We start from the raw sequence: 26708 nt of genomic DNA on the forward strand, positions 1-26708 counted from the left end.
AAACTAGCGTCCGGGAGGAATTTCTAAAATATGCCAAATGTCCGGAATTTTGAAGACTTGACGTAGACTCATAATTTTTTCGTAAATCAGCATAAAAACAATATTTTTTGGGAATATTTATGCAGATGCATGATATTTTTCTTCGCGCTGCGCGCGATTTACCGTCACATTTATTGATTTTAATATGGAGACTACCATCCTCGCAAAAACTGCAATAAAATATAAATGAAAGGTACCTTCATTTACTGGAATAAGCCTAATTGTGATCGCAATTATAGGAGAACGGTACATTCCTAGATATCGTTAAAACCGTTTAAATGCCTTATTCAAATATAGTGGTTCCAAACGGGGGGGGGGGGGGGGGTCATCTGCTTTTATTCTGGGGTTTGCGAGTATGTTGAATGTAATCAGCTTCCAAAATAGCCCGTGAGTACGTCTGGGCAACGGCGCTGACTTCTTTTAGTAATTAGCTCGTCGAATTTTGATCTGGGCCACGGAACATTTTCAAATTGGAGATGAATTCGCGACCATAAAAGATTTGAAACCACTGGATGTTGCGTGTTTGTAAAGCTCCGTGGTGCGCACCGGCATAAGGATGCTAAACAATTTTATCGGTAGGACATGAACATAACTTAACGAAGTGCAATTACGCTCCCTGTATTTTCGAACTCATCATCGTCCACCAGCTCTAACGCTAACTCTGATCATGTGGGCCGAGAGCAGTAGCTATATAGTAATATATGGAACGACCAATATTAATGACAGAATTCATTCAAATAATTTAACGACCAGATGCATATATAAACCAGATACATATAGCAAGCACCCACCCCCCCAGAAGTTGCATCGATTACCCTATGTGGGCTCAAAATCATTGTATACATTTGGGTGGGAGGAGGCTGTAAACATGTGCTTTCGGTCCCGGTTACACATCACACAGCAACATACTCCTGAACCGGATGGTGACCAGCACCTCTGGTCTTTGAGCAAAGCTTTGATTGTGTGACGTCATAACTCATTCTGAAATCCACTAGTGGGCGCTAACGAGCGTCCGGAATTTGGGTTTCTTAAATATGGTAACCCTATACTATACAAACTTTGTAATACTCCGAACTCGACCGGCTTAGCTTGAGCAGATGAGCACTGAGCAGTGAGTACCCTCTGCAGAGCAAAATCAAATCCACCAAGCCGTATGTCTTACAATATTCCTTATGCAGCCTAATTTAAGCTTAATTAGACTGTTGAACCTTATTACTCTTTATGTATAAGGATATGTGGGATAGTAAAGATAATTTGGCATTATTCCAGTCAGTTTTCCGCAGTTGGCTACCCGGGCCGATATAACTGTGTGTTAATCATGAATTTTATGTGAGTAATAATTATACAAGAAGGTGAAAGTGTTGGCTTTGACAACACAAGGATGCCGAACGCTGTTATTGAAAGATATGTTGATTTGTGTGCTGCATGGATAAGAAGTGAATGAAGCATAAGTTTATCCATAAACAACAGTCATCAATTACTCGGATTGCGTGGGTTTGCATAGCAATGCATTTCTGATTTCAACGCCCACCGTACCATCCAATCGTCTAACATTAGGCTTACCATATTTTGGAATCAGGAAAGGAGGACTAAAATTTAAAAAAGTCAACTTTTGCTCAGCTCCCAAAATACCCTCCGGAGCGTCACTTCGGTGTTGATTTACGGCAACTCAGTGGAATTTTGCTATGAATTTGACCAAAATTCCTAAAATGGAGGACAAAATCTCAAAAAGGAGGAAATTTAGGCGTCCTCGGAGGACATTTTCAAAAACCCGAAAAAGGAGGACAAATCCTCCTAAAGGAGGACAAATCCTCCTAAAGGAGGACGTATGGTAACCCTATCTAACATACCTTAGTACGCGAAGCATCTTTTCGAATGTTGTCAGAAAAATGAACCAAAGGTGCTAGTCGCAACATTGATGCTACGATTCAAGTGCAGTTTCACTATTTTGTGCGTTCTAAATGCAAACACATTAATATCGCGATGACGTAACATGTGGATTTAGTGGCAAAGTGATATTGTTGCGAGTGAATATTGTTGTTGGGTTCGCCCTTTAAGCTTCCAATTAATCACCAGTGTTGGGGTGACTCGAGTCACCTTTTTGGTATGACTTGACTTGACTCGAGTCACTTTGCAAAAATTTCTGGACTTGACTTGACTCGGTGCCTCAGAAATGCGGATTGACTCGTGACTCGGAGCAAAGTTCACGAGTCAATTTCAAGTCATTAAGTAAACGGTGTCGATTAAATCACCCTATATTATGTATGTATGGTTTGCTAGCGACATGCCAATTTCACTTGTGAGAGCAACCAGTCGTCAATTATTATAAGTTTCACTGATTATCCATTGTTACATCACAAATAAATTGACCGCTAAGGAAACCATCACACCTACGTAGTCGCAGTAGCAGTAGATTTATCTAATAGCATCGCATCTCTGTTTCTTTGGCAGCTCAGTTCTTACATTGCGCAGTTCTCACCTTTGCCAGCACTCTTGTATGATTTAAATCGAATGAATATAGTTTATGCCTTTCACGGATGTGTAGGTGGGTAGTGCCTTGTACTACATCAATTGTTCAACTTCTCGAGGCTTCGTATTCGATACTATATATTAGGGTTACCATACGTCCTCTTTTAAGAGGATTTGCCCTCTTTTTTGACTTTTTTGAAAGTGTCCTCGAAGCGCCCTTTTGTCCTCTTTTTTGAAAATTTTGGTCAGATTTAGAGCAAATTGCGAGTGATATGCCGTAAATTAGCACAGAAGTGACGCTCCGGCGGTTATTTCAGAGTGAAAAACGGTGATTCTTCTCCGGTTTTGCAAGTCTCAAATTTCTGAAAAAGTGTCCTCTTTTTAGATTTCCAAAATATGGTAAGCCTACTATATATTGGCTGATAAAAACAGACTGCATGTAGCTATGTAGCTACTCATGTATTTTATTAGCAGTTCTACGTGTGCGTGAACGATACAACATCTTTTTGCTTGCATATTCAACTTTATAATCGTCATTCGATTCACGATAAATGGCCAATTAATCTATCCGTCACACAGTTAGCAACATTTAATGACTTTGGATCGTCATACATACTTCGAAAATTTAATTTGACTTGAATCGTGACTTGACTTGTGACTTGACTTGACTCGAGTCACCTCCAAAAAACGAGTAACTTGACTCGACTCGAGTCACCTTTGAAAATCGATTGACTTGACTTGAGTCGAAATGTGCAATGATTCGAGATGACTCGTGACTCGAAGGTAGTGACTTGATACCAACACTGTTAATCACTGCACGATACCACCGGAAAATGTAACGAACTTCTTGAAAACAACGGGAGTGCGATATCTGTGATTTTTCTACTGCAGTGATTTTAGTGCTTGATTAGTCTATAATACGATAAGCTGAATGCAAAATAATGAAGCTCTGTACCTCCAAGAAGCTCTTCGAATACAAAAGTGATAAGTTTCTTCATTTTCTTTTCGTGTACTAAATTTCGGCTGACTGGTGCGAATGAAATTATTTTTCAAAAAAAAAGTGCGAATGGAGCTCAAAAAGGTTGAAAAGCACTGCTCTATTATATTCGCAGAAAATGATGGTGATCCGACTATGCACAGAAGGTCCAGATTGCGAAAAACACCAAGCACCACAGACACAGGTGAGGATTCGTTAGCATTCAGACATTATGACTCTTTCTGCTGATGTGGCCGTTTGAAAATGGTGCATGCGAGGAAATTTGTTGTAAATACAGGCTGTTAGGTTTAATGATCTGGACCGCACGAATGCGCATGCTGTAGATGCAATGAAATTACCAGCGAAATCAAAAAATATATCTCCACTATATCTGATTCACGCATGGATAATGGATATTGTGAACGAACAGTGTACAGGGATCCGGTTGAATACGGTACATCTCTACATTCTGTAGAGATGTCATTTAGGGAAATTTAATAGCAATGTTTTACTAATATTGCTCATACCATCACTTTTGTAGGTATATCCCAACAAACTTTACTCGATGGGGAACTCACCAAAGAATTTATGAAGCTAAACCAACATATACACAGGAACAAGGCACATGTATGTAGCGAAAAAGTTACTGAGATCCTTTATTGAAATTTACGCAGTATCTATGACTTGTTTCGTACTGACATGAAAATATCTTTTAGTCACGACGACTAGTGTGTATAGTCAGAATATATTTGGATATTAGAATAAGTCATATCGTGTAAACGTCTACAGGAATCGCTATCATCTACAGCGGTTCTCAACCGGGGGTCCGGGAAGCATTTTCAGGGGGTCCGCGAAGCCTCTCAATTTACCAAATAGGTGATAACTAGGGCATTTTGTTTTGACCTAAAAAAAGGAAAATTTTGACCTAACTTTGACCTAATTTTGACTTTTGACCAAATGTTGACCTAACGTATGCAAATTGGGTGTTTTCCCACATAATATTAAAATTGTACCACTTATCTTCATTTCTGGTTCGAACTGACTGACGAAGTAGTTTGACCTGAAAAAACGTTTTTGGCTTAGAAACAGGCAACTTTTACACAAAAAACAATATTTTAACGAAATCTGACCCTATGAAGAATTCCAGTGGTTACAATATGTATTATGGTAGAAATAATTTAAAGAAATTGTAGTACAACGAGAGATACTTACCTACATTCTTGGGTAGAAGGTGCATGTCCTCACTAAGAAGCTTGCCAAAGACGTCCAACAGCAGGAGTTGATGGCTGACAACACTCAAGTTGCGCGTACACTGCTGGTGTGACACACTGTGTTGCTTCATTCTGACAATGTTGTCTACATCACAATTTTTCATCATGCGCTTGTTCATATAAGAATGATGCAATGCGCAAGAAGTCTTTCTTCAGCTACAAGCTGTAACATATCAAATGATAAGTTCACTGACAGTGCAAAATCTGCGATGCAAACGAAATGCAGACGTCACAAATTGACATTATGAAAAATTTTGACAAATTTTGACCTAATGCTACAATTTTGACAAAATTTTGACTAATTTTCACATCAACAGAATGGCCGTCTGAGATAAAATGTCCTGCTGTGCGGACTTATTTTGATTGCTAAATTGACAATAATCTACTGATACAAATATTTCGCTGTATGGAGGTGTTTTGTTGGGGATTGTGTAAAAATAAAAAGTTTGATTAGTCAATCACGGTGACTTCGAAATGTTTATAAAAATCCACTTCTTCTGTGATATACATAACCATTTTTTCCATAATAATTTCAATGTGATCTGCTGGATAAAATGACAAGGCTTGACGTTTCATGTTTAATAAAAAAAAAGTTTGCAATTTTAGTGCCATATTTGTTGCGATCATACCCAATGTGTCGTCGGAAGCGTTGCGCTATATTATTACATTTGCCACCACCCCTCTTTGTGAAAACGGATTTTCAACAGTCGTTTATATCAAATCGAAGGCGCGGATTTTCAAGACACGACCTCGTATTCCAAATCAGTCAGCTTCAGAATTCGCTTTGAATTAATAAAAGTCTTCCCAATTTTTACATGAATAAAAGGCTATGATGTTATTCTCAAGAATGGTAAGTTGTCACTTCGTTGCCGTTTTTTACTATCCTACAGCTGTGATTTGCACAAGATAGAAAACGGTCGCACGACAAAAGAGCTAAATTTGAAGTGACACTTTGGCGCAGTTGCAGAATTCGCTTTGAAGCATTAACAGTCAACCCAATTCCTACATAAATAGTATGATTTATTTTCAACAAAAGTCATTTTGTCACTGTCTATCACTAGCCTACAGTTATCATTTGCACAAGACAGATGACGACTCCACCGTAATTGAGCTAAATTTGAACTAAAACTTTTGGGGGTCCGCGGTGGTCCGTGACGGTCAAAAAGGGGTCCGCGAAGACCAAAAGGTTGAGAACCACTGACTACAGGATTGGTATCATAACATCTATCATGTTTTCGTCACATTGTCAGCTTTGCAGAAAACGAGAAAATATCTCCATAAGAAATACGGGGTTAACATTTATATACTTTCAAATTACAGGTGGATATTCAGAATATCGATGATCTGATACATCGTCATCGCGCAAAGATAAACAATCGCAATGCGTTTACGGGCGAAACTCTTCTTCATATTGTAGCGGCAAGGGGTTTCCACCATCGCGTAGCAGAGGAACTTATAAAAAGAGATGCTGATGTCAATGCAAAAGACAAGTAAGCATCTATTTCACCAACCTGCTTCACTCGTTGTGTTATCATTCACCTCCATAAAGTGTGTCACTGCCTCAGACTAGTATTGGCAATAACCGCGTCGGCGTGGCCGCGACCCTCGATGCTATCGTGGCAATATATGTGCTAGAAAATTTTGTAGTATGAAACATGCAGCACGTAAGCTCGTGAAGATATATAAGATTTACTTTCGGTCACGTCATAGCGTCAGTACACTTCATAGGAGTGAACAGTTCACGAATCGCTTGTTCAGCAATATTTTATGAACGAAGCTAGAGATAGACCGATGTTAACTTTGAACAAGACATACAACGATTTATTTACAGTGATGGGGTGACGCCTATGCATATTGCGGCGGCTGCGAACTATCCGAAGTTGATCAACTTACTCTACGAATGTAAAGGTAATGTTAGAAACTATGAATATGACGTCGCCGTAATTTTTGCGTCGCTTAGAGGTTTTTGAATCAATCTGAACGATAAACTCTTCATTTCATCTAATCCAGGGATCACCAACATGCGGCCCGCGAGTAGGGCTGGGCACAATGATTCGAGTACTCGAATCTGAATCGAGTAATCATGTTAATAATTTGAGTCGCGTAGCAAAACACGATTTTTCGAGTACTGGAATGATACGCTCCTCACCACTGAAAGTTATTTTATCGACGAGAATTATGGTTTCGACCACTGTGGAAGCCTTGAAACTTTGATTGGCCGTATCGCAGCATACGAAACATAGTACAAAGCTACGAACATTACTGGATATAACACATTTCCGAAGTCATGATCCTCCACAACATCGTCACAAAGTGACATGAAATCGGTAGAGTCGAAATAATACCAAAGTAGGCCTATAAGTATTCTGACGTATAACAGGCATTATATTCTTTGTGGCGGCGTAAAAGGTACATATTTGAGCCTTGACATCTTACATATTGTTATTACGTCATAATCAGTGATACTCGAATACTCGACTCGACTACACTCGAAGCATAATACGTGATTCAAAATCGAATCACTCAGGTACTCGATTTTGCCTAGCCCTACCTGAGAGGTCAAATTTTGTCGGCCGCGATCTGATTTCATATTTCAGCAGAACGTCAAGTAAAGAATTTTTACATGCTGAAATTTATTTCAGTTCGAAAAAGTGTTGTTGATTTTTCAAAATAAGCTATTCTCCTGTGTCTAACAGCACTATTCCTAGCTTTGAAATACTATAGTTTGTGGGTTTAATTCCGGGCACTCTTTAGCGCACATTAGTGGATCCTAAAATGAGTTCTGAGCACATTGTCTGTGCTTGTGTGTTGTAACCAGTGCGGCATCCACTTTTCTGCCAACTCCCGTCCATATAAACAAAACATTGATCTTGGGACAACTATAGGGTAATCGATGCAGCTTCTGGAAGGCTTACCGTGCACCCGGCTCCTGAATGCATCTTGTCGTTCAATTTTGTGAATGAATTCGGTCAATAATATTGGTTATTCCATATATTACTCACTACTATTGATCCACTTTAATTTAATTTAATTTAATTTAATTTTATATTTTTTCATTAGTTATCGACTGTGAAAATTGCTTCTGTCCCGGGTGACTCGGCTCTGAAGACTATGTCATATCGAGCCTCCCGTCTACCTTGCATGTCGCATTTCACTGTTACATTTTTTGTAGTGTTATGTTGATATGTAATGTATACGAATAAAGATTCTCTCTCTCTCTCTCACACATGATCAGAGTTAGCGGTAGGACCAGTGGAGGATGGTGACTTTGAAAATGAAGGGAGTGTAATTGTACAATGTACATCGTCAAGTAATGTTCCTGTCATACACGGATAAGATTATTTATGAGCCTAATTGCTGGTTTGCAGTAACAGGTTGCGCATCCGGTAATTTCCAACCTGTTATGGTCGCGACTCAATTTCCAATTTTAAAATGTTCCGTGCTGGACTAGCTCAAAACTTGATATGCTGTTACTAAAGGATGTCAACACATTTGTCCAGGCTTAGGCCTATCCACGGCCTATTTTGGAAGTTGATTACGTTCAGCATCTTCGCGAACCCCAGAATAAAGGCAAACGACCGCCAGGTTTAAAACCACTATCTTTGACTAAAGCATCCCAGCCAGTGGTTCCCAACCTTTTTGTCTCCATTCCTCACTTCAGATTTATTCCGAGTCTTCATTCCCCACTACCCAAAACTATCGCCGTATTTCCTTTTAACTTATGTCATTACAGAGCAGCTACTTGGCTTGTTTGAGTACACAAGACACACAATCACACAAGCACGCAAGACAATCGCTTATACAACTGCAACATAAATCGTATTGTGAACCGATACCAGTAACCCTCAAAATTTAGCGAAAGCATTATAACTAGGGCGATTTTTGTACCTAAAAAACGAGAGATTTTGACTTAAATACGAGAGATTTTGACCTAAAAAAATCAGAATTGTGACATATTTTGACCTAAAAAAACTTAATTTTCACCAAATTTTGACCTAATGTATGCAAATTAGGTGTTTTCGCACATAATGTTAGAATAGTACTACTTGTCTTCATTTTTATTTGGAACTGTCTGTCCTTACGAACTTACGAAGTAGTTTGGGCTTGAAAAAAACAAAAACATTTTTGACTAAAAAACTGACAAAATTTTACTTGAAAAACGTAATCGAAAAAAATTGACTTTTGCTAATCGACGTGAATCATTAAATTATTTACTCGATTCAGATTTGAGTACTCGAATCTTTATAGCCAGCGGTGACATACCGTGTTGCCTCATTCTGACAATGGTGTCTACATCACAATTTTTCATCATGTGCTTCTTGATACAAGAACCATACAATATCCACGCAGTCTTGCTTCAGTTAGGATATTGTGGTACGTTGAGCATAACACCATGTCAACTTATTTGTTTGGCCGTATATGATTCACAACGGGCCGTCTACAACGGTAGGGCTATGAAGTAGGCTACATGCTGTAAAATGTCAAATCATAAGCTCACTGACAGTGTGCAAAATCTACGATACAAACGAAATGCACGTTGCAAAAATTATTGACTTTGTAAATAATTTTGACAATTTTTTACCTAACGCTATAATTTTGACAAAATTTTGACTTTTTTTGACACGTCAAAAAATCGCCCTATAGTTATAACACGTCACGCTGGTCGTGCTGGGTGCGTTTGTGCCATTATTGGTTATCCACAGTTGTATGTGCGACATTCGGGATCAAATGAAGGTTGTTATAACAATCATCGGGTACGAGCTCGTTCCATTTAATTCGGGCCCGGTTTACACATCCCGAATTCACCTCTGAGTAAGTCAACTGAGATAGTGGTAGAGATCTTTGCCTACATTGAATTTAGTGCTGCACATAGTTAATAACTTGAACATGAATGTATTCCAAACAAAGGAACCTATGTTATATACCGTTCATGTGAGGTTGCGGCCTGCGACTCACAACACTAAACAGTAAAATCATCCTTTATGATACGATACGATAAAGCAATATTATGCAGATTTAATTCTGTAGCACTCAAATACAAAAATATTTAGATAATCATTTTACCAAAAAGCTTCAAAGCAGAGCTCTCACACGTGAATATGGTAGAGTGTCTCTTTCTCCGATGTCGACACGGTGTTGGCTGCGGGCTAAAATACTTGGTTCGAAATATTTTGTGGAGAATAACACGAGCTTGCGTGACGGAAGTATTGTAACGGAGAATTGGCGATCTAAAAGTCGGCGCAATTAATTTTACATGAAATAGAATAAACCCATGCATACACGGAAACATGGTTGATTAACTGAGTGGCCTGTTTAGTCTCGATACTGCATTCTTGCAGCCAGGGCCGTAACAGCACTTCGTCAGGCCCCCCCAAAACTTTGGTCTTGGGCCCCCCATAGGTTTATAGGCCGAACTTCTGGGGGGCTTTCTAGAATTCATGATGGAATCGGTCAGTATGATCGGGAATTGCATATATATATTGTTATCAATTTTTATCTTCTCTCTGCTCACGTAATCAGATTTGCCGGTAGAGCTGAGTGAGGTGTGTTTGAAAAGGTAGGACGACTCTATAATAATTAAACATCTTCGGGCGTATACCCATTGGCAGGAACGAAACAGTACCTCGTCAGGCCCCCAAAACGTGGGTCTTGGGCTCCCATAGGGTGTAAAACGACCCCCCATCACGTTGTTCGAGTTTGTCACGAAATCATCTGTACTGCATTGTGAGGCAACGCGAAGCGCGAAAATTTTCGATAATTTAGTATAAAATAGGTCAATCAGATCAGGGATTGCATATATATTATGCTATCAATTTATTGTTCTCTCTACTCACGTAATTAGATTCACCGGTAGAGCCGAGTGAAGTGTCTTGAAAACGGGAGGGCCCGTAAATAATAATTAAACATCTTCGGCGGGCGGACCCGTTGATATGACTTCGTTACATGATGTTATTTCGTGACTTCCAGTCTGCTAGAATCGCCCAAACGTGAGCTTCTAAACTAAGAGACGCACACGATTTCAAATTGGTATTTCTTCACTAGCATAAAATTTTTACCAGCGGGATGGTATTTGTCTTGTGAGGTTCAGATTGCAAAGACAACAACATTCGGCGCCAATCATTTAGGCGCCTATGGACAATTAAACCTATATGTATTTTGTATATATAACGAAGTCTTCGGTCAGCATAAGGGCATAGACCTTTTCGGCCAAGGTTTTCTCGCTGCCGATCGTTCTGGCACACTTCTTGGAGTCGCATGTTATATGGCCCAAAACTTGATTGTATGTATTGGTAGGTCGTGGCGCGGTAATGGCCCAATACCCAATAATAAACACAAATGGCTGCTTGAATTCGCGCACGGCGCGAAAAAATTTTGAGAACATAGCATAAATTTTCAAAAAATACTCTATGATTTATGCTAATTCACGAAATAATTTTGGGCCCCCTTCGAGCTCGCCCCCCCCAATTGGGGGTTGGGGTGCGACAGTTACGGTGCTGCTTGCAGCCCGCGGCCTCTACGAAATTTAAAAAGTGACCCTCTACGCGTTTTGAGTTGGCGACCCCAAATCTAATCCGTAGTTGTTCGTAGACTGAAATATATAGGCCAGGCTATATACCAGTGGTCGGGAACCTATGGCTCGCGAGCCATATATATGGCTCTTTTCGGTATAAGATATGGCTCTTTGCCAAATATTTATTTTTTTACTAAATTGATCAATATTGCATCGAGTTGTTGGTAAATTTTCATCAGGGCCAGAATAATTATTAGTCTCGTGGCAGTAGAAGCTTGTCTCTGAGAGGTAAGACTCGAAATCTTGAATTGTGCGATACGATGATTAATCAAAGAACATAGCAGCCATGGTGAGCCCATTTCAAAACGCAGTTTTCAAATACGCATTGTCTTCCTGAGCTACGGCGCGAAATGAACTGTTGTGGATGTGACAATTACGAACTCGAATTACAAACAACGTCATAGCTACGTTCTTGATTGGTCTGTGTTCGTTGGTTTTGAGGTATTCATGGTGTTTGTCGACTACTATGGTCATTTACACCAGGCCTATATTCTTCATTTTTATTCCGAAACTGCCGACTTATAGCACAGCCCACTTTCTACGCTTTTCGTGAGACACCGCTTACGCGGATGAGGTGGCGAGGAGGGGCCTAGATAAACCTCCAGCACTTAGGTATTGGAATTCAGAAGTCGACCTCGGTCGGACTCGAACCCGTAACCCATTAATGTGGCAGCCGTGGATTATACCATTGCGCTACTTGACGACCCTATATCTCTGTGTAGTACCGGCGATAAAATGTAGGCGTGTAGGGCAACGTTATGTTACCGGTGAATACTTTGAGAATTGAGAAGTCGATAAGTATTTAGATTTTCGGAATCGTTGTGACAGTCACATTCGATTAATATCAATTATAATAAATTCTAAGCTACTTCCCACGAATTGCGTTATCAATGGCGAGGCTTGGCCCGTCTGTGCCTTACCTCTCGTTTCGAGCATTATTTTCTAACTATAGTTACCAGTTTTTACATGGAAAATCCGGCACACACGAGGAATCCCATGTATTGAGCTCGAATTAGTGATACCATGACGTCACGGATTTTTAATTGTGACGTAACAATTTATTGGCACGTATGACTCTTTGGGAGTTGAGATGGAAAAATAGGTTCGATATGGCTCTTCGGAAAAAAAGGTTCCCGACCACTGCTATATACATACATACACTCAAATATGAGTTTGAAGAGCCCAAATTGTCAACAGTCTGTAATCTGTATTTCTCGGTTGTTGATCGCAGCGGATCTGACAGCAAGAAACCGGGCTGGTCAGACTCCTCTTCATTACGCTGCTTGCAATGATGCGCTTGGAGCATGCAAATCTCTCGAGAAATTAATGAGAGACAACGGCCTATCCATTGACGTTGAGGATGATAGAAGGAGAACACCCCTTTTTGCTGCTGTTGAACTCGGTGAGCTGTATGACCTGGCTATTGGCTACTAATAGATATGTCGCTATAAACGTTTTTGATATCGATTGCTCCGCATTCATAATATACTTATTTTCCTACTTTTAACAGTTTCTGGTAGCATTTTCAAGTACTGATATTGACGAAATAATAATAGTGTGATAACTTTACTATTCTTCGAAATTACAATGAAATGCCTGTCTTGGCAGACCCAGTCTCGGGTCATATGACTTGGTCCGAGTCATGTGCAATGACTCTAGAGTACCAGTCAAGTCAATACAAAAATTGACTCGAGTCGCTACTCCAGTAGAAGCAGAAGTAGAAGCAACGCCGTAATTTCTACTCCTGTAGAAGTAAGAGTCGCGGTTCACAAGTAAGTAAGTAATAAGGTATTCTACGTCTATTTTTGGCTAAAAAACTGAAATCTGTCAAGTAGAAGTAGAAGTAATCTAAAATCATAACTACTTAATAAGTAGTGCGAGTTGGCAAAATCTACTTCAAGTATTTCAAAAAGTAGAAGTACTTCGTTACTGACCAGTGACCACCTCTGATATTTTCATCTGAAATTCTGGCTTGGAGGATTGTGCCAAGTTTTCGTAGTGTTTTACTACATCATCTCCAAATTCGTAGCTGAGAGTTGGATTTGTTGAAGATGTTGGATTGAAGAACTCCAATAAATGTTTTAAGAATCGATAATATGATGTTGGAAACCACTATGTTGTGGTTTTTGAAAGCCTTAGCTCATCATTGCATTTTGCAGTGTCGGAACAACGCCTTTCCGCCTTCCGGTATCAACAGATTCTGTGTGACATATGATATATGACATTTTCAAGTTTTCTGATACATGATATTCGTCTAATCGGTTTTCTATACCGCTAAAAATATCTTGAATTGTTCTACTTTCGACTTTTCGAACACCTAGTTTGATTTGTGTCAGACAAATTGAAATTATGCGACATATACAGTCTACATCTAAAATCGAAATTAATAAGTATTTATTTTTGACTCTAAACAAGAACACGATAGGATTAATTCAATATGGGCAATCAAAATGTACCACAATACTATTTTACATCTTCGCAATTGGAATTGTGTCAGTTCAATTCAAATCAGTCTCTATATATATTGTATAGTCTGTATCTACAAAAGAAAGCATATGTCCTCCATACAGTGAAAACTGGAAAATTTTTGTGAAGGAGGTTTTTGTTTAAACAGTCTTAACTTTTTTGCATTTTGAAATCAGGACACAAAAGCTCATCATTTGTGACTACAGGACACACAAAATTTTGAAATTTTCTCGAATCATAACCCTAATACGGACCTTAGGTACAGTTGAACTCAATTATATGCAACCTTCATATATCATGGGCATATGTATACTGGCTAGTGATCATCGGCAACCAAATGAAATTTCTTGAAAATGACATCGGATACTCTTTATGTAGAAATTGGGTGGACTTAGTTCAAAGATAGGTGTTGAGGAATGTCACAATAACGATGCTTCCAACAACAGCTTTGGGTATGATTCCAACAAACATGGTACCAAAATTGAGCGATAGAGTTGGTGTTCTTTCTTTTTAAATGGGCAAGAAAGTTTTTTCAAATGGACCTGGATTTACTTTGCATACGGAAAAGAAGCTAGCAAATGGGCAAGGATCGAGTTCATTTTGCAAATGGGCAAGAACGGTCATAACTCACGAGAGAATGGGGTCATCAGCACCCCAATTGAGCAATACCCAGATTGGTTCTCCCACACAAATACGGTGAAATCCTAATCGAAATCCAGATATTCATCCAAGAATGACATCAATTAGTTAGTGCAGCATTTACCCCAACCCTACCGATTCGAATTACGTCACTGTATTTGTGGGGAGTAACTTTCTGGATATTGCCCAAGTCGGGGGGACGATGACCCCCTTTGGTAAGTTTTGACCATTCTTGCTCATTTGAAAATTAACATCAATCCTTGCCCATTTGAAAACTTCTTGCCCATTTGCAAAATAAATCCTTGCCCATTTGAAAACTTTCTTGGACACTTAAAAAGTAAGAGCCCAACGCTCCGCAAATTGAGAAACGTATTTTTAATGAAAAGTTAACGTTCTGTCCAGTCATTTAAATCTATCAGCTCATGTTGAAGTTATTCTTGAATATCTATTTTGTATATCACACGAGAAAATATATTTTTGCAAACCAATTTTTTCCAAAACCCGAACGAAACATATTTAGACACAGTTGGCTATTGTAAATTTGACTATTAAAATGAGTTTCACTGTAGAACATATCAACTCGGACGGTCATTCTGATTGTGTGAGTCCTGAAGTATGTGATGTTATGAAGCGAAACTCCCTCGTGATTTGTCTAATTAAAATAAAATTAGATTATTAAACAACATTTTGAAGAGTTGGAGGTTTCACGGACCGTACCAAAATGCTTGGTGGTTTAGAATCGCTGTTAACTATAGATCATTGATAAGTGTTGCCTACTGTCTATTTCAAAATCGCCTTTCGAGTAAATAGTTTGCTAGATAGCTGGCTGCTTCGGGTTTTGGACCATAGGCGTAGCCGAGATGAACATTTGGCAAAGGCGTGCAGTTGAATGTATGAGGGGTCGACGTCGTGAAAGCAAAGGTGTTATTCGCCCTATATCTCATAGCTATGCATCATTTATTGTGACTGCACTGGGGAATTAGTCAACTCCATATCGATTCACGCATGATATAGCTCACGGCATTTATCCAAATACCGATTATAAATTACGACTCGTATAAATCAGAACATCCTGCAAACATAGGAATATTTCACCTCGATACAATTCAATGTTTTGATTACGCTTATTATCAGGTCGTTCCGAATCCGCACAATGGTTGGTCGAAAGAGGAGCGGATGTTGAGAAGCAAGACGCTACCGAACGGTCATGTCTGACAATCATGATAAAAAAGATGAGCCGCGTGGTATATTTAGGCCGGTACCTATTCACGTGCTTACTCAGTGTTTGAAAGTGTACATTTTTTGTGCAGGCCAAATTTGCTCTGGATCGCTATCACGAGATCGATGTGCCTAACAGAAAAGAAAGGTTCCACTTGAATGATCTCCGCGACCTCATTTTACCCGGTGAACCAGATAGTTTCTATGCGATACCTACGTATACAGCTTTCGTAAATTTCCTTTACCACGTGCCATGCAGATCTTTACGAAATACCAAATTCCATCCTACATTCAGTTGATATTTTATGCAGATCCACACGTGAAGGCTAATGTCATTCTCGTAGCAAATCCTATTGCATTGCTCAAAATCCGCAGAATAGCATTATAATCGAAATTCATTGACTTATGCTCATATCTTTCGTCACTGTGTGACATATCAGCAGCAGCACACCTCAGAAATTGTAACTCGTGTTGGACTACATGCACCCATCGATAAAACCGATGCCATGTCGGTGATATTACAAGATGTGAATTGAAACATGATTTCTGATAAAATAGTTACTTCAAATTTCCCGCATATACGAATCCAGCTCACATTTATGAATGTTAGGCGAAAATACTACTCCGATATTTTGAAAATCATGTCATTGTTCGTTTTAGAGAAGAGCGACATCGCCCGTAAGACACCGGTATGTATAGGACTTTCAATTATTGCATATCACATGACTCTTGAAAACCTAACACATCTCATGTATATAACTCACTTCTAGCTGCAGTTCATTGTCGACTACAACCAACTGGATGTCGTCATGCACCCTGTTATAGCGGAGATATTAAAGGTCAAATGGTCTAAATTCGGAAGGTACGATGGGAATTAGAAATATGTTGCTTAAAGTTTAAGCATGCGATGGGCGGCTTGTGGTTATTCGGTGCACGCAGTCATGAGATCAATATTCCATCCAGCCCAGCACCATTAGTGCAACATGTCTTGATAGCAGACATGGGGTAATCGCGATTAGTAATCGTAATCGATTACGACGATTACAACATTTTCAAGTAATCGTAATCGCAATCGATTACATTCGAAAAAATTCCGAAGTAATCGTAATCGTAATCGACTATTTCCCATATCTAATCGATTTCTTTGTGAAAGAACGATTACTTTTTATTTGTACAAGGACTATGACATGAACTGAACATTCGTGAACAAGGAAGAGATGTTATAGCTATACCAGTTACGTGATAGCACAAACGTCTCATTTTCAAATGCCATTGGTCAATATTTCGTCAGAAGTAGCCTATTAGCTTTGCTAGTCATTGCGTAAGAAGTATCCACAGTAAATAGATATTCGATGTACGTACATTAGTGTGATTGTAAGAACACCCGCCGTGATGTATATCAGCTTATCAACACGTTCCACACGCCATAGTACCTCGCAGCAGGATAATGAATCACCACTTTGCCTAGTTTAAAATAGTAACTTGTGTATTGATGTTTAGTTATGCTTATTGCTTAGTTAAACGCAGTTTGACCGTTGATGCTTGGCGAGCAGTAGGCCTATGTAGTCGGCCTACGTACGTACAGTCGTACACCGGACAAAGTTTTGAAATTTTGTACTCGTCAAATAAAACGAAGCATTAAACATCAACAGCTGCTAATATATATCATAACCGAGCCGGTTTGCCGTTTCTCGTAACGGCAGCTTGCAGTACATTATCTGTATCAAGATGAAGGCAGAGTTTGATGTTCTCTTCATTTGATTCTCATATGGCTCTACTTGAAACGGGCGCCAATCGTTATTTCACAATTCTTTACTCAACCTTGGGACCTGCCGCCATAGCCATGGGCTTATATATCATGTTAGCGTGGGATATGGCTAGCTAGAATCAGAACCAAAACAGCAATTCGTCCCCCAGTCCAAACGTTGGTCTTTGGCTCCCATAGGATGATATTTTCAAGTGGAAGACTGAATATCGTCAATAACATTGGTAATTGCATTATATTATTATTAATTTTTAATCCTCTCTCTGCCCCCGATGGTCAGATTTACGTCTGGTATCTTGTTATAATTACATTAGTGTATGTTGTTAATTCATGGCCTCCGGTCTGTTATATAATCAAAAGAATTGCTGTATCCCAAACGTAGCAGACTAAAAGAAAAACTTTCGTGATACACACACACAAATTGTCATGTCTTTAATGCTCTGTGGGTGCCCGGGTGGCATTTGCATTGAGGACTCAGATTGAAAGGACCTGACTATTAGTCACGCCCGCCCAGCGCGGCTATTGACAATGGGCACATACCCTAAGTTTCGGCCAATGTCTTTCTTTAGTAGCACACTTCGTGAAGTCGCGAGTTGGTCGAAGCTGCATATGTCTTTTGGTGTGTCGTGGCACGGTATTGACTGGAACCTAAATGCCTGTTACTATAAATTAGGGTTGCATTTAACACAGATATCATTTAAAGCAAACATGTTTAAAAGAAGGCCCTTGTTTAAAACATGTTTTTGTTTTTCAAGCAATGACGTCACGAATGGGGATTGACTTTGACAATTGAAAAGATAGGGTAAATATAGCTCCTTTGACGAAATATCTTTAATATAACTGTTGAACCGACTATATTTTGAGGGGTTCCAACCATCCTATATCGATGTACGTCGGCTAAATCGGGTGGTAATTGTCCGTAGGCTGATATAACATGTTTTTGTAATGCATTTACATAAATATGGCATAATTTTACAACTTAAAAAAACACAATTTTTTTAAAGCATTTGTTCAAAACACCGTTTAAAACATGTTTTAAACAAAGTGTTTTAAACAACCATTTGTTTTAAATGCAACCCTACCCTACTATAAATTATGTATGCTTTTTTGTTGAGGGTTAGACGTATGCATTTCAAAATCAAGCTTATCTAGAGAGAATTTTCAAGTTAATTAAATCTCTCGAAAATACTCTATAATTTATGTTGGTTTACGAAATACTTTTGAGTCCCCTTCGAGCTTGCTCCCCGCCCTATTGCGAAATTTGGGGAGTGGCAGTCATGGACCTGGCAAGAATGCAAATCGTTGGGTGCGATAAATCGTCCACTATAAAAATGGGCAGTATGTACATTATGACGTAACAAGCAAATAACGCAACTTTTTTAAACGAAGTTTGTTATCTCATTAGGCCTTTTCAGCGCAATCCATATATTGTCTTCCAATATAACTTCTAAGATGCAAAATAAATGTAATCGTGAGTAATCGTGATTACTTTTCCAATGTAATCGTAATCGTAATCGACTACTTCCTGATTTTGCTGTAATCGTAATCGTAATCGCAATCGCGTCATTCAGAAGTAATCGTAATCGCAATCGATTACATTCATGAAGTAATCACCCCATGTCTGCTTGATAGATAGCATCATGACTTTAATCCACTGAATGGGACAGGCCTACCTACAAGTTTATTCCGTACATCATTATGTTTTCTGTCCTTGCACGCCGGGGCAATCCGCTAAAACATACAAGACAACAATATTCGCGATATGTTGTAGGAAACAGGCATTCAAGGACCTGGGGATTTATCTTCTGTACATAGTGTTGTGGACCGTTCTTGGTGTGGGAGTGTCGTGGCAAACAAGATACCGATACGATCTACCGAATCCAGTAAGTGAACTATGTCTAACAATGTGCTTACAATATGTCCCCAATCAAAATGAAATCGAGAAGGATCGTCACGAGTTATTTATGGGTGGATAATATACATATGGACGGAGTGTAATGATCATTTCAATGCGGTAAGATTTCGAAAATGTCTCAGCCAACTTCAACTTCGGCGCTACCTCCGCGCTACCTCGATTTGGCTACGACTCGGAATTCCAGTAAAATGAGAAAATAAACACGAAAGCATTCACAGTCTCTAACAGAATTTCGTTTGGTACGATTTCGGCTATGTCATTGAAGAGCTCTGAAATTGAGCCGGATCCACCCGTAGCTTTCATATGGTGGTTTAATTTGGTAACATCTTTTCGCAAACGTACAACTGATATCTATTGATGGCACCATGTACTTCAGGACACCTGGAGAATCATTATCTGGATCGCCGCGATCATCGCAACACTGTATTTTGTCGCGCTTGAAATCAGGGAGTACGTCACCTCTCAAGCCAACTTCCGCAACTGGAGGTCTTACAGGAAGCAAAACATATCAGATGATAAAGCTCAGTACCCGCCGATGAGTGGTTCGAATCCAAATGTGGTATGAAATTTTCCATATAAATATTGGCTGTATTTTAAAGCCATTAACCATCTACTGATGTATACTATTAGAAATAGATTGTTGATACCGATTCGATCTTCATTTTAATACGGAATCCAGTTGTCAAATTTCACAGTCCTGAATTCAATCAGTTTCCTTTTCGGTTTCTAGATCACGGAGTATTTGGAACACGAAGAGACGGATTTATTGAAAATGCAGCCTTCCTATTTTCGAGATTTTTGGAATTGGTTCGACTGGACAATATACGCCACAAATATTCTGGTTTTCGTAAGTATAGACTTTGAAAATGGAAATTCTAGCAAATCTACCTTTACCATTGACACGTCATTTTGTGTTGTTGAAAGTATATGTAATAAGTATTGGATTTAGTTTTATATTTTAAAACTGGATATGAATCTCATACCTCGAACTTCGTGGGAAATCGTATAGGTATATTTGGTACATTCCATTACTCTGCTATAGGCACGCATACTTTTATTTAAGGATATTTTTTCACGTTACGATTATGAAAATAAATATTCCCAATAAATGTTCAACGACCATGCCGCTGTACACCGTACCTTTCACTATAACCAATGCTAATGCTCGTATACTTTCAAGATATTGCACATGATCGAGGTAGCCGCTTTTACTGCCGACAATCGAGCGCCGCCGTGCTGTGGGGGAGCGGGATGTGACGTCACAGCCAGACTTATTCGAACAGGAGGTAGGAATAGTTTCGTTTCACAGTCAATTCTAATATGCAAAAAGTTTTTCCATTAATTAGAGAAATGTAACATCAATTTAAAATTGATTTAGAAGTTTGGAACGCATGTTAGCAGGATGTCGACGGAGAGAGAGAGAGAGAGAGAGAGAGAGAGATTTTTGGGGTGATTTTGAAGGTTCACTGACATTTGTTTCGAAGTTTGACTTGTCTGCGAGTTTATGAAGGTTGAGAATCACCTGCTATATCTCCATAAGAATTGATGTATTTTACTCATTTACCTTCAATTCAATTCATATATATAGTCCGAATTTCATATTTGAGAATACTCCCATCAACAATCCTAACCTTCCACGCCAACAAATTATCCGTTGGGATTGCCAGCATTCTGTTTGCATTCTGCGATATGACGACTGTCATAAAGGATGGCTTGTCTAAAAAAAGTTTGAGCACCGGCGCCTTAGGGCACTCAAACGTAGAAAGAATAGTTTTGCGATATGTTTCCATCACTTTTACGATTGAAAATGTCATAAGAACCGCATGAAATAGCCCTGTATTTCCGCAACTGAATAGAGTTTCGAAGATTGTACATATATTCACGGTGTCATTAGTCATCTTGCGTTCGTCGCGAAGATACATCTTGTATTTTCTAAGGTTGCCGCATCCGATTAACTGTTAAAATATGCGACATATCGATCAAAGCTATGGTTCCTTGAGAACTGTTCTGACCTTCATTTTCCACTTCCATTGGAAATAGTTTTCTAACGGATTGCTACTATACTTGTAATTCAATAGAATTTCAAGGCTTTACGTATCCGTCGGCTATAGCAGCAACGCTAAAAAACTTTGAATACCTATAAATGCAATATAAAACTTACTCGAACGGTTTTGTTTTTATGCAGAACTCAAAGACCTATCAGCATGTTCCGCGTCTGATGCTTCAGTCAACAACGGCAGCCTCAGCGTCTGGCTCAATAGATTTATCGCTGTCAACGTGATAATGATGTGGCTCGGACTTATAAAACACCTGCGACCTTTTAGGTATGTGGGCATTATATTTGATCCTGTATAAGTGTAACAAATTAACCCCACTGTGTATACATATGAATACCCTGTGAGTCAATGTGGTTTTTGCTTATGTCCAACGTAGCCATATACATCTGATTTCAGTCATCAAATTCAAAACTATACATGCCGAAACTGAAATAAGCGTACAAAATGGTCATGTGCTTCTGATAAGCCCGAATCAATTTTCACTATTCAAGAAATAATGTCGGTGTTTTCAGTAAGGTATGGATAAACAAACATAGTGAGAATGGATCGAGCTATAGATTGTTGCTGACGCAGTGTGAAGTATGGTATTTTAGGCCTAATATACTTCTGATATTACGGCGGTGCGTTGGTGACTCATACATGGAACCTATGTACTGTAAAATGCATCCACCTGCCCGACCACGGTTACTCCTAGCTACAACATATCCGAAGTGAGTTCATTTTTAATATGCAGGCACCTTGGACCGTTGATTGTTATGCTCACGAAAGTTCTGGCCGACGTTGGATGGTTTCTGGTGCTTTTCCTGATATTTTACGTGGCTTACGTTTTTGCGTTTTGGATTATATTTGGTAAGTGTGATAAATTTTCTGAAGATCATCGACAAAAGTGTAACTGAAACCTGCCTATTATAATGCACAAACGGCTATTTAATGAGTGCTCTCGTGTTTCTAGCGTATCGAAGCTTTTTTGAGAATGTTTATAACATAAAACAAAACGTAGGCCTACATGTGGCACCTTTCACAGCGTGTGAGCAATATATACTTACAAAGGAACCAAGTCAGAATGACGTATCTTATACATAACGCATGAGTTCACAACACATAAAAGAGGAAATGCATATTGTCAAATCTTAGCATTTGTATATGGCTTATTTTGATCATTTCTGCCTGTTCCAAGTTCCAACAATGCACCGCACACAGCAACCTATTTCGTGCATTGTTTTATCATTTAGGGAACTTCAGCATTCTAGAATTTATGATATCATCCGACCATAGAATTCAGTCACCCAGTGATACTTGTGCTCTCCCATGACCCAATTTTCATGATAATGTTAAAGTAGTGCAAGCTTATTCGAAAATAAATTTATACTTTACTGAATCTTAACTATAAAATGGATGTAGTTTTCCCCAAGAACTGTAAAGTATAGTTAGAAATAAAAACATAAACACTTGAGTAATAGTATACAAATACGCAAAAGGTACTTGAGTACACAGAACAAGTAGAAGTATTTCGTTACTGAACACCTCTGCATGTTATGATGCAGTCATTTATATGGTGGCTTTCGATCTATCACTACCGCTGCAATCGATTGTATGTAATCCCCGTACGCGCTTGCATTATGAAAATATTGTATTTTGCGAAGATATATGCTTACCTTTCGTGGTAAAAGACCCGGGTATTTTGACTTACTTCTGATTCACTGTCTTTCGATTAATCGACCTGGACACAATATTTTCGAATCGGGTGAATAATAGGGACGGTGTGAACGGAAGGTTCACGTTCGCGTTCTGTGTGTGAACCTTAGAAATTTAGAGGTTCAGGTTCACCAACGAGCCTTCGTAGGTTCTGCACTGTGAACCTTTTTCATATATTTCAATTCTCGCTTCATTATAACATCTTTGTATAAAATCTATTTTATTTCAACTGCATGCATGCAAGGCGCTGGCAGCAAGAAAAAATCAACACCAAACGAGCATCCACCTTGACAATCTCAAAAATTTTACTTGCCTTGTGACAAAAGTTTACTCGAAATATCTAACTTTCCGTTTGTGAATATTTAGTGACTCTCTGCTGTGAGATGGACCCGCAATCACCCAACATCAAGAGCGAAATACGCTTCATGTAGTCAGCGAATGATGCTTATTCAATCAATCAATAAAACTGATGTCGTTGTCTGATGCAAAAAATATAGCACGCGCACGGGGTCAATCTTGACTTCATATGTTCATTGTATCATGAAAACCAAATCCGTGCGATTGGGGTGTTGGCAATTGCTGTATAACTTGTTAAGGGGGTAATATCGGTAGCAAATACAGTCCATCCTGAAGATTACCGGACCACGACTGACCTATCGATCTCGCTTCCCATGACATGCCGCCCTATTTCTTGTCGCTTCCTTTTTCTATACTATCTTCTTTACTTTCATTCAGTGTGCATGCCTCCTCTTTACATCGCCTAGGCCAAGGTGGGTGTCCGATTCCATAGACAACTCCTAGTCGCTTCGATATCTTCCTTTCTTTTCACTGTTTCGCATTTTTGTGGTGTATTGAACTGATAAGATTGCTAATAAACCAATGATGATGATGAAGTATAGAAAACCGTTTTACGCTCTGCTCAATATCAACGTAGCAATACTCAGACGCCGAATCCACTGTCCGGTCTGGCCTAGGCCGCTAAAGCGTAAGCTTATACTCCCTTGCAAGTCCTCGTCGAAATTGTTGGCAAAGCGACGGAAGATATTGATTTTATGGGATTATTGTATCATTTGATTGCCCCAGTTGATGCATTTGGCGACGTTTTAAATGTCAATATGTACTTCAGCATTTGACATTATGTGGCCGAGTCGTCGCTAGGTATATCGTGTACAACTGTACATTGATATGGGCTATCACTTCACTGAAATTTAGGGTTCGAATTAGCAATATGACGTCACGTGACGTCATGAGGTTCACGTTCGCGTTCACACGAACCTGAACCTTTCAGAGGTTCACACCATCTCTAGTGAATAATCAATCACTCAATTCAACTTTCAGGTCTTCATACGCCGATTAATTCAATGTCGACTGTGGACCAAATAATGTTTTCGCTGTATCGGATTACACTGGTCGATGAGTATCAGTACGACCAAATGCACGCCTTCGATATTGTGATGACGTACATTCTTGTTGGATCGTTTCTGGTGATCAGCGCCGTACTCTGCATCAACATTCTTATCGCGTTGCTAAGCGATACTTTCCACAGGTAGGTATGAAGGAATCTATTAACATATACCATCGTATTAGGAAGTTCTGTGTCAATTCTGCTTCTTCATACAACTGATCCCGTATCACATCCTGTTTATTATGTGCTTCACCCATATATATGGGTCACAACACTCACAACCTAACATTCTTTAAACAGGGTGTACAGTAACGCCAAGGCCACTGCTAGAATGCAACAGGCAATTTTTCTCATGAAAATTGAAGAGGGCCTCACGACCGCTCAGCGAGCTGACTTCAAAAGGTATACGGTACACACTGTACAAGTGTACAGTGTACACTGCATGTGTATTGATGCTGTAAAAACAAGCTATTTTCCAAACTTTGCTTGCTAGACGATTAAATCGTCAGGTTCCATAAAAACGATGCACACCAAATTTGAATCCATTCCTACCGGTAAGCGCATCCTCCTCGCCACCTCATCAGCGTAAGCTGTGTCCTACAAAAAGCCCAGAAGTGGGCCGTGCTATAAGTCGGCAGTTACGGAAAATAACGAATAATATCGGCCTGGTGTAAATGACCATAGTAGTCGACAAACAGCATGAATACCCCAAAACAAACAAACAAACCGGCAATTGCGAAGCCTTTATAGTTTTCAATTTTTTAAATTTTTTTGCCTCGATTTTGTAGACAACGTATCAATTTCATGGGGTTGTCGCTAAAATAAAAAAAATGTTCGATATTTTATAATAAATTCAAAATTTTAAAACTGTAAATGCTTCGCTATTACCGGTTGGCATGGATTCAAATTTGATGTACATCCTTTTTATAGGAGACGTGACGATTTAATCGCCTAGCAAGCAAGATTTCGATAAAAAATATTTTGGAACAGCCCTGATGCACATGCTTGGCTCTCAAAGTTTAAGTATCAGTAATAAAGTTATTCATTTAATGGACTTTAGCATAATCAGGAAGAAATACAACCCCGAGGAAGTGGATATTTCAGACCAACAAGATTACGTGAGTTAATTTCTACTAAATATCTGAGGTGACGTGATGCATGCTTCGCGAAATTCCGGATTACAACCGCGCCTATGATATTTACCCATTTTGCATATTTTCAGGGATACAATGAGGAGTCGGACTTTGCAAAGATGCGGGCACTTATTGAAGGATACCAGGTACCTTTTCGGACTATTCGCCACAAGACACACAATAACATCTTTCACGTTCTCCTGTGTGTCGGGTTGCCACTGCGGATAGGAGCCCAGTGATCCTCGCCATGATTATGCCGAAATCTTTATGTATGCGCGTCCTTCCTGCTACGACTTGATCCAGTTACCCGATATTGGGACTGGTGGCTGGGTTCGGTTGAACATCCAGCAGGAATCGAACCTGCGACATCTGGTCTGCGAACGTGAACCGAACGGTCGCAACATCCATATTATACAGCAGGCTAATTCGACAGATATAGGCTACTCGCCCCTATGTCGTAGCTAGGGTTGCATTTAGAACAAAGATCAATTTAAAACAAAGACGTTTAAAACAAGGACGTAATTTAAAACATGCTTTTTATTTTTTATTTTTTTTTTTTTTAAAGTTATGACGTCACCAATATTCAATTGTGACGTCACAGTGGATTGACATTGACAATTGAAAATATAGGATAAATATAGCTCTTTTGACGAGATATCTGTACTATGAACCGACTAGTTTGCGGGTTCCAACCATCTCATCTCGATATACGTTGGCTTTATCCGGTGGTAATTGTCTGTAGGCTCATACAACATGTTTTTTGGAAAGTATTTACACAATTATGGTATAATTTTACAACTTAGAAAAACACAATTTTATCTCAAAGGCCCTTTTTTTAAAACACTGTGTAAAACAGTGTTTTAAAACACAGTTTTGTTTTTAATGCAACCCTAGTCGTAGCTCCCGTGCGACAATGCTATCAATATTCCACGACTCATTTTATTTACCGTTTGTTTTGCAGAGAGATAATGTAGCAGCAATAAACAGGATTCTACAGAATATTTCTAGAGTAAAAGAAGAAGGTAACAAGCCGGTAATGGACGGCACAGGTCAGCCTCCTCAAAATCGATAGGAAATATACTTTGTTCG

At 39.2% G+C, this 26708-nt stretch overlaps 1 protein-coding gene across 1 annotated transcript in view; it reads left to right on the top strand.

Annotated features, from left to right (window-relative positions):
• LOC145452713 (uncharacterized) overlaps positions 1–26708 on the top strand; it is a 32277-nt gene that overhangs the window by 4152 nt on the left and 1417 nt on the right. The window contains exons 3-22 of the mRNA XM_080330873.1: positions 3621–3689; positions 4026–4111; positions 6076–6245; positions 6587–6663; positions 12558–12728; positions 15566–15675; positions 15742–15835; positions 16310–16338; positions 16420–16511; positions 19186–19297; positions 19706–19888; positions 20060–20176; positions 20510–20615; positions 21515–21653; positions 22120–22235; positions 24420–24627; positions 24787–24888; positions 25547–25604; positions 25709–25765; positions 26581–26668. Coding sequence (XP_080186999.1) covers positions 3621–3689; positions 4026–4111; positions 6076–6245; positions 6587–6663; positions 12558–12728; positions 15566–15675; positions 15742–15835; positions 16310–16338; positions 16420–16511; positions 19186–19297; positions 19706–19888; positions 20060–20176; positions 20510–20615; positions 21515–21653; positions 22120–22235; positions 24420–24627; positions 24787–24888; positions 25547–25604; positions 25709–25765; positions 26581–26668 — 2184 coding nt within the window. The remainder of the gene's footprint in view (positions 1–3620; positions 3690–4025; positions 4112–6075; positions 6246–6586; positions 6664–12557; positions 12729–15565; positions 15676–15741; positions 15836–16309; positions 16339–16419; positions 16512–19185; positions 19298–19705; positions 19889–20059; positions 20177–20509; positions 20616–21514; positions 21654–22119; positions 22236–24419; positions 24628–24786; positions 24889–25546; positions 25605–25708; positions 25766–26580; positions 26669–26708) is intronic.

This window comes from Botryllus schlosseri, chromosome 12, assembly GCF_051294905.1.
Source record: "Botryllus schlosseri isolate E-star chromosome 12, Bs_hap1, whole genome shotgun sequence".
In the NCBI taxonomy this organism is placed as follows: domain Eukaryota; kingdom Metazoa; phylum Chordata; class Ascidiacea; order Stolidobranchia; family Styelidae; genus Botryllus; species Botryllus schlosseri.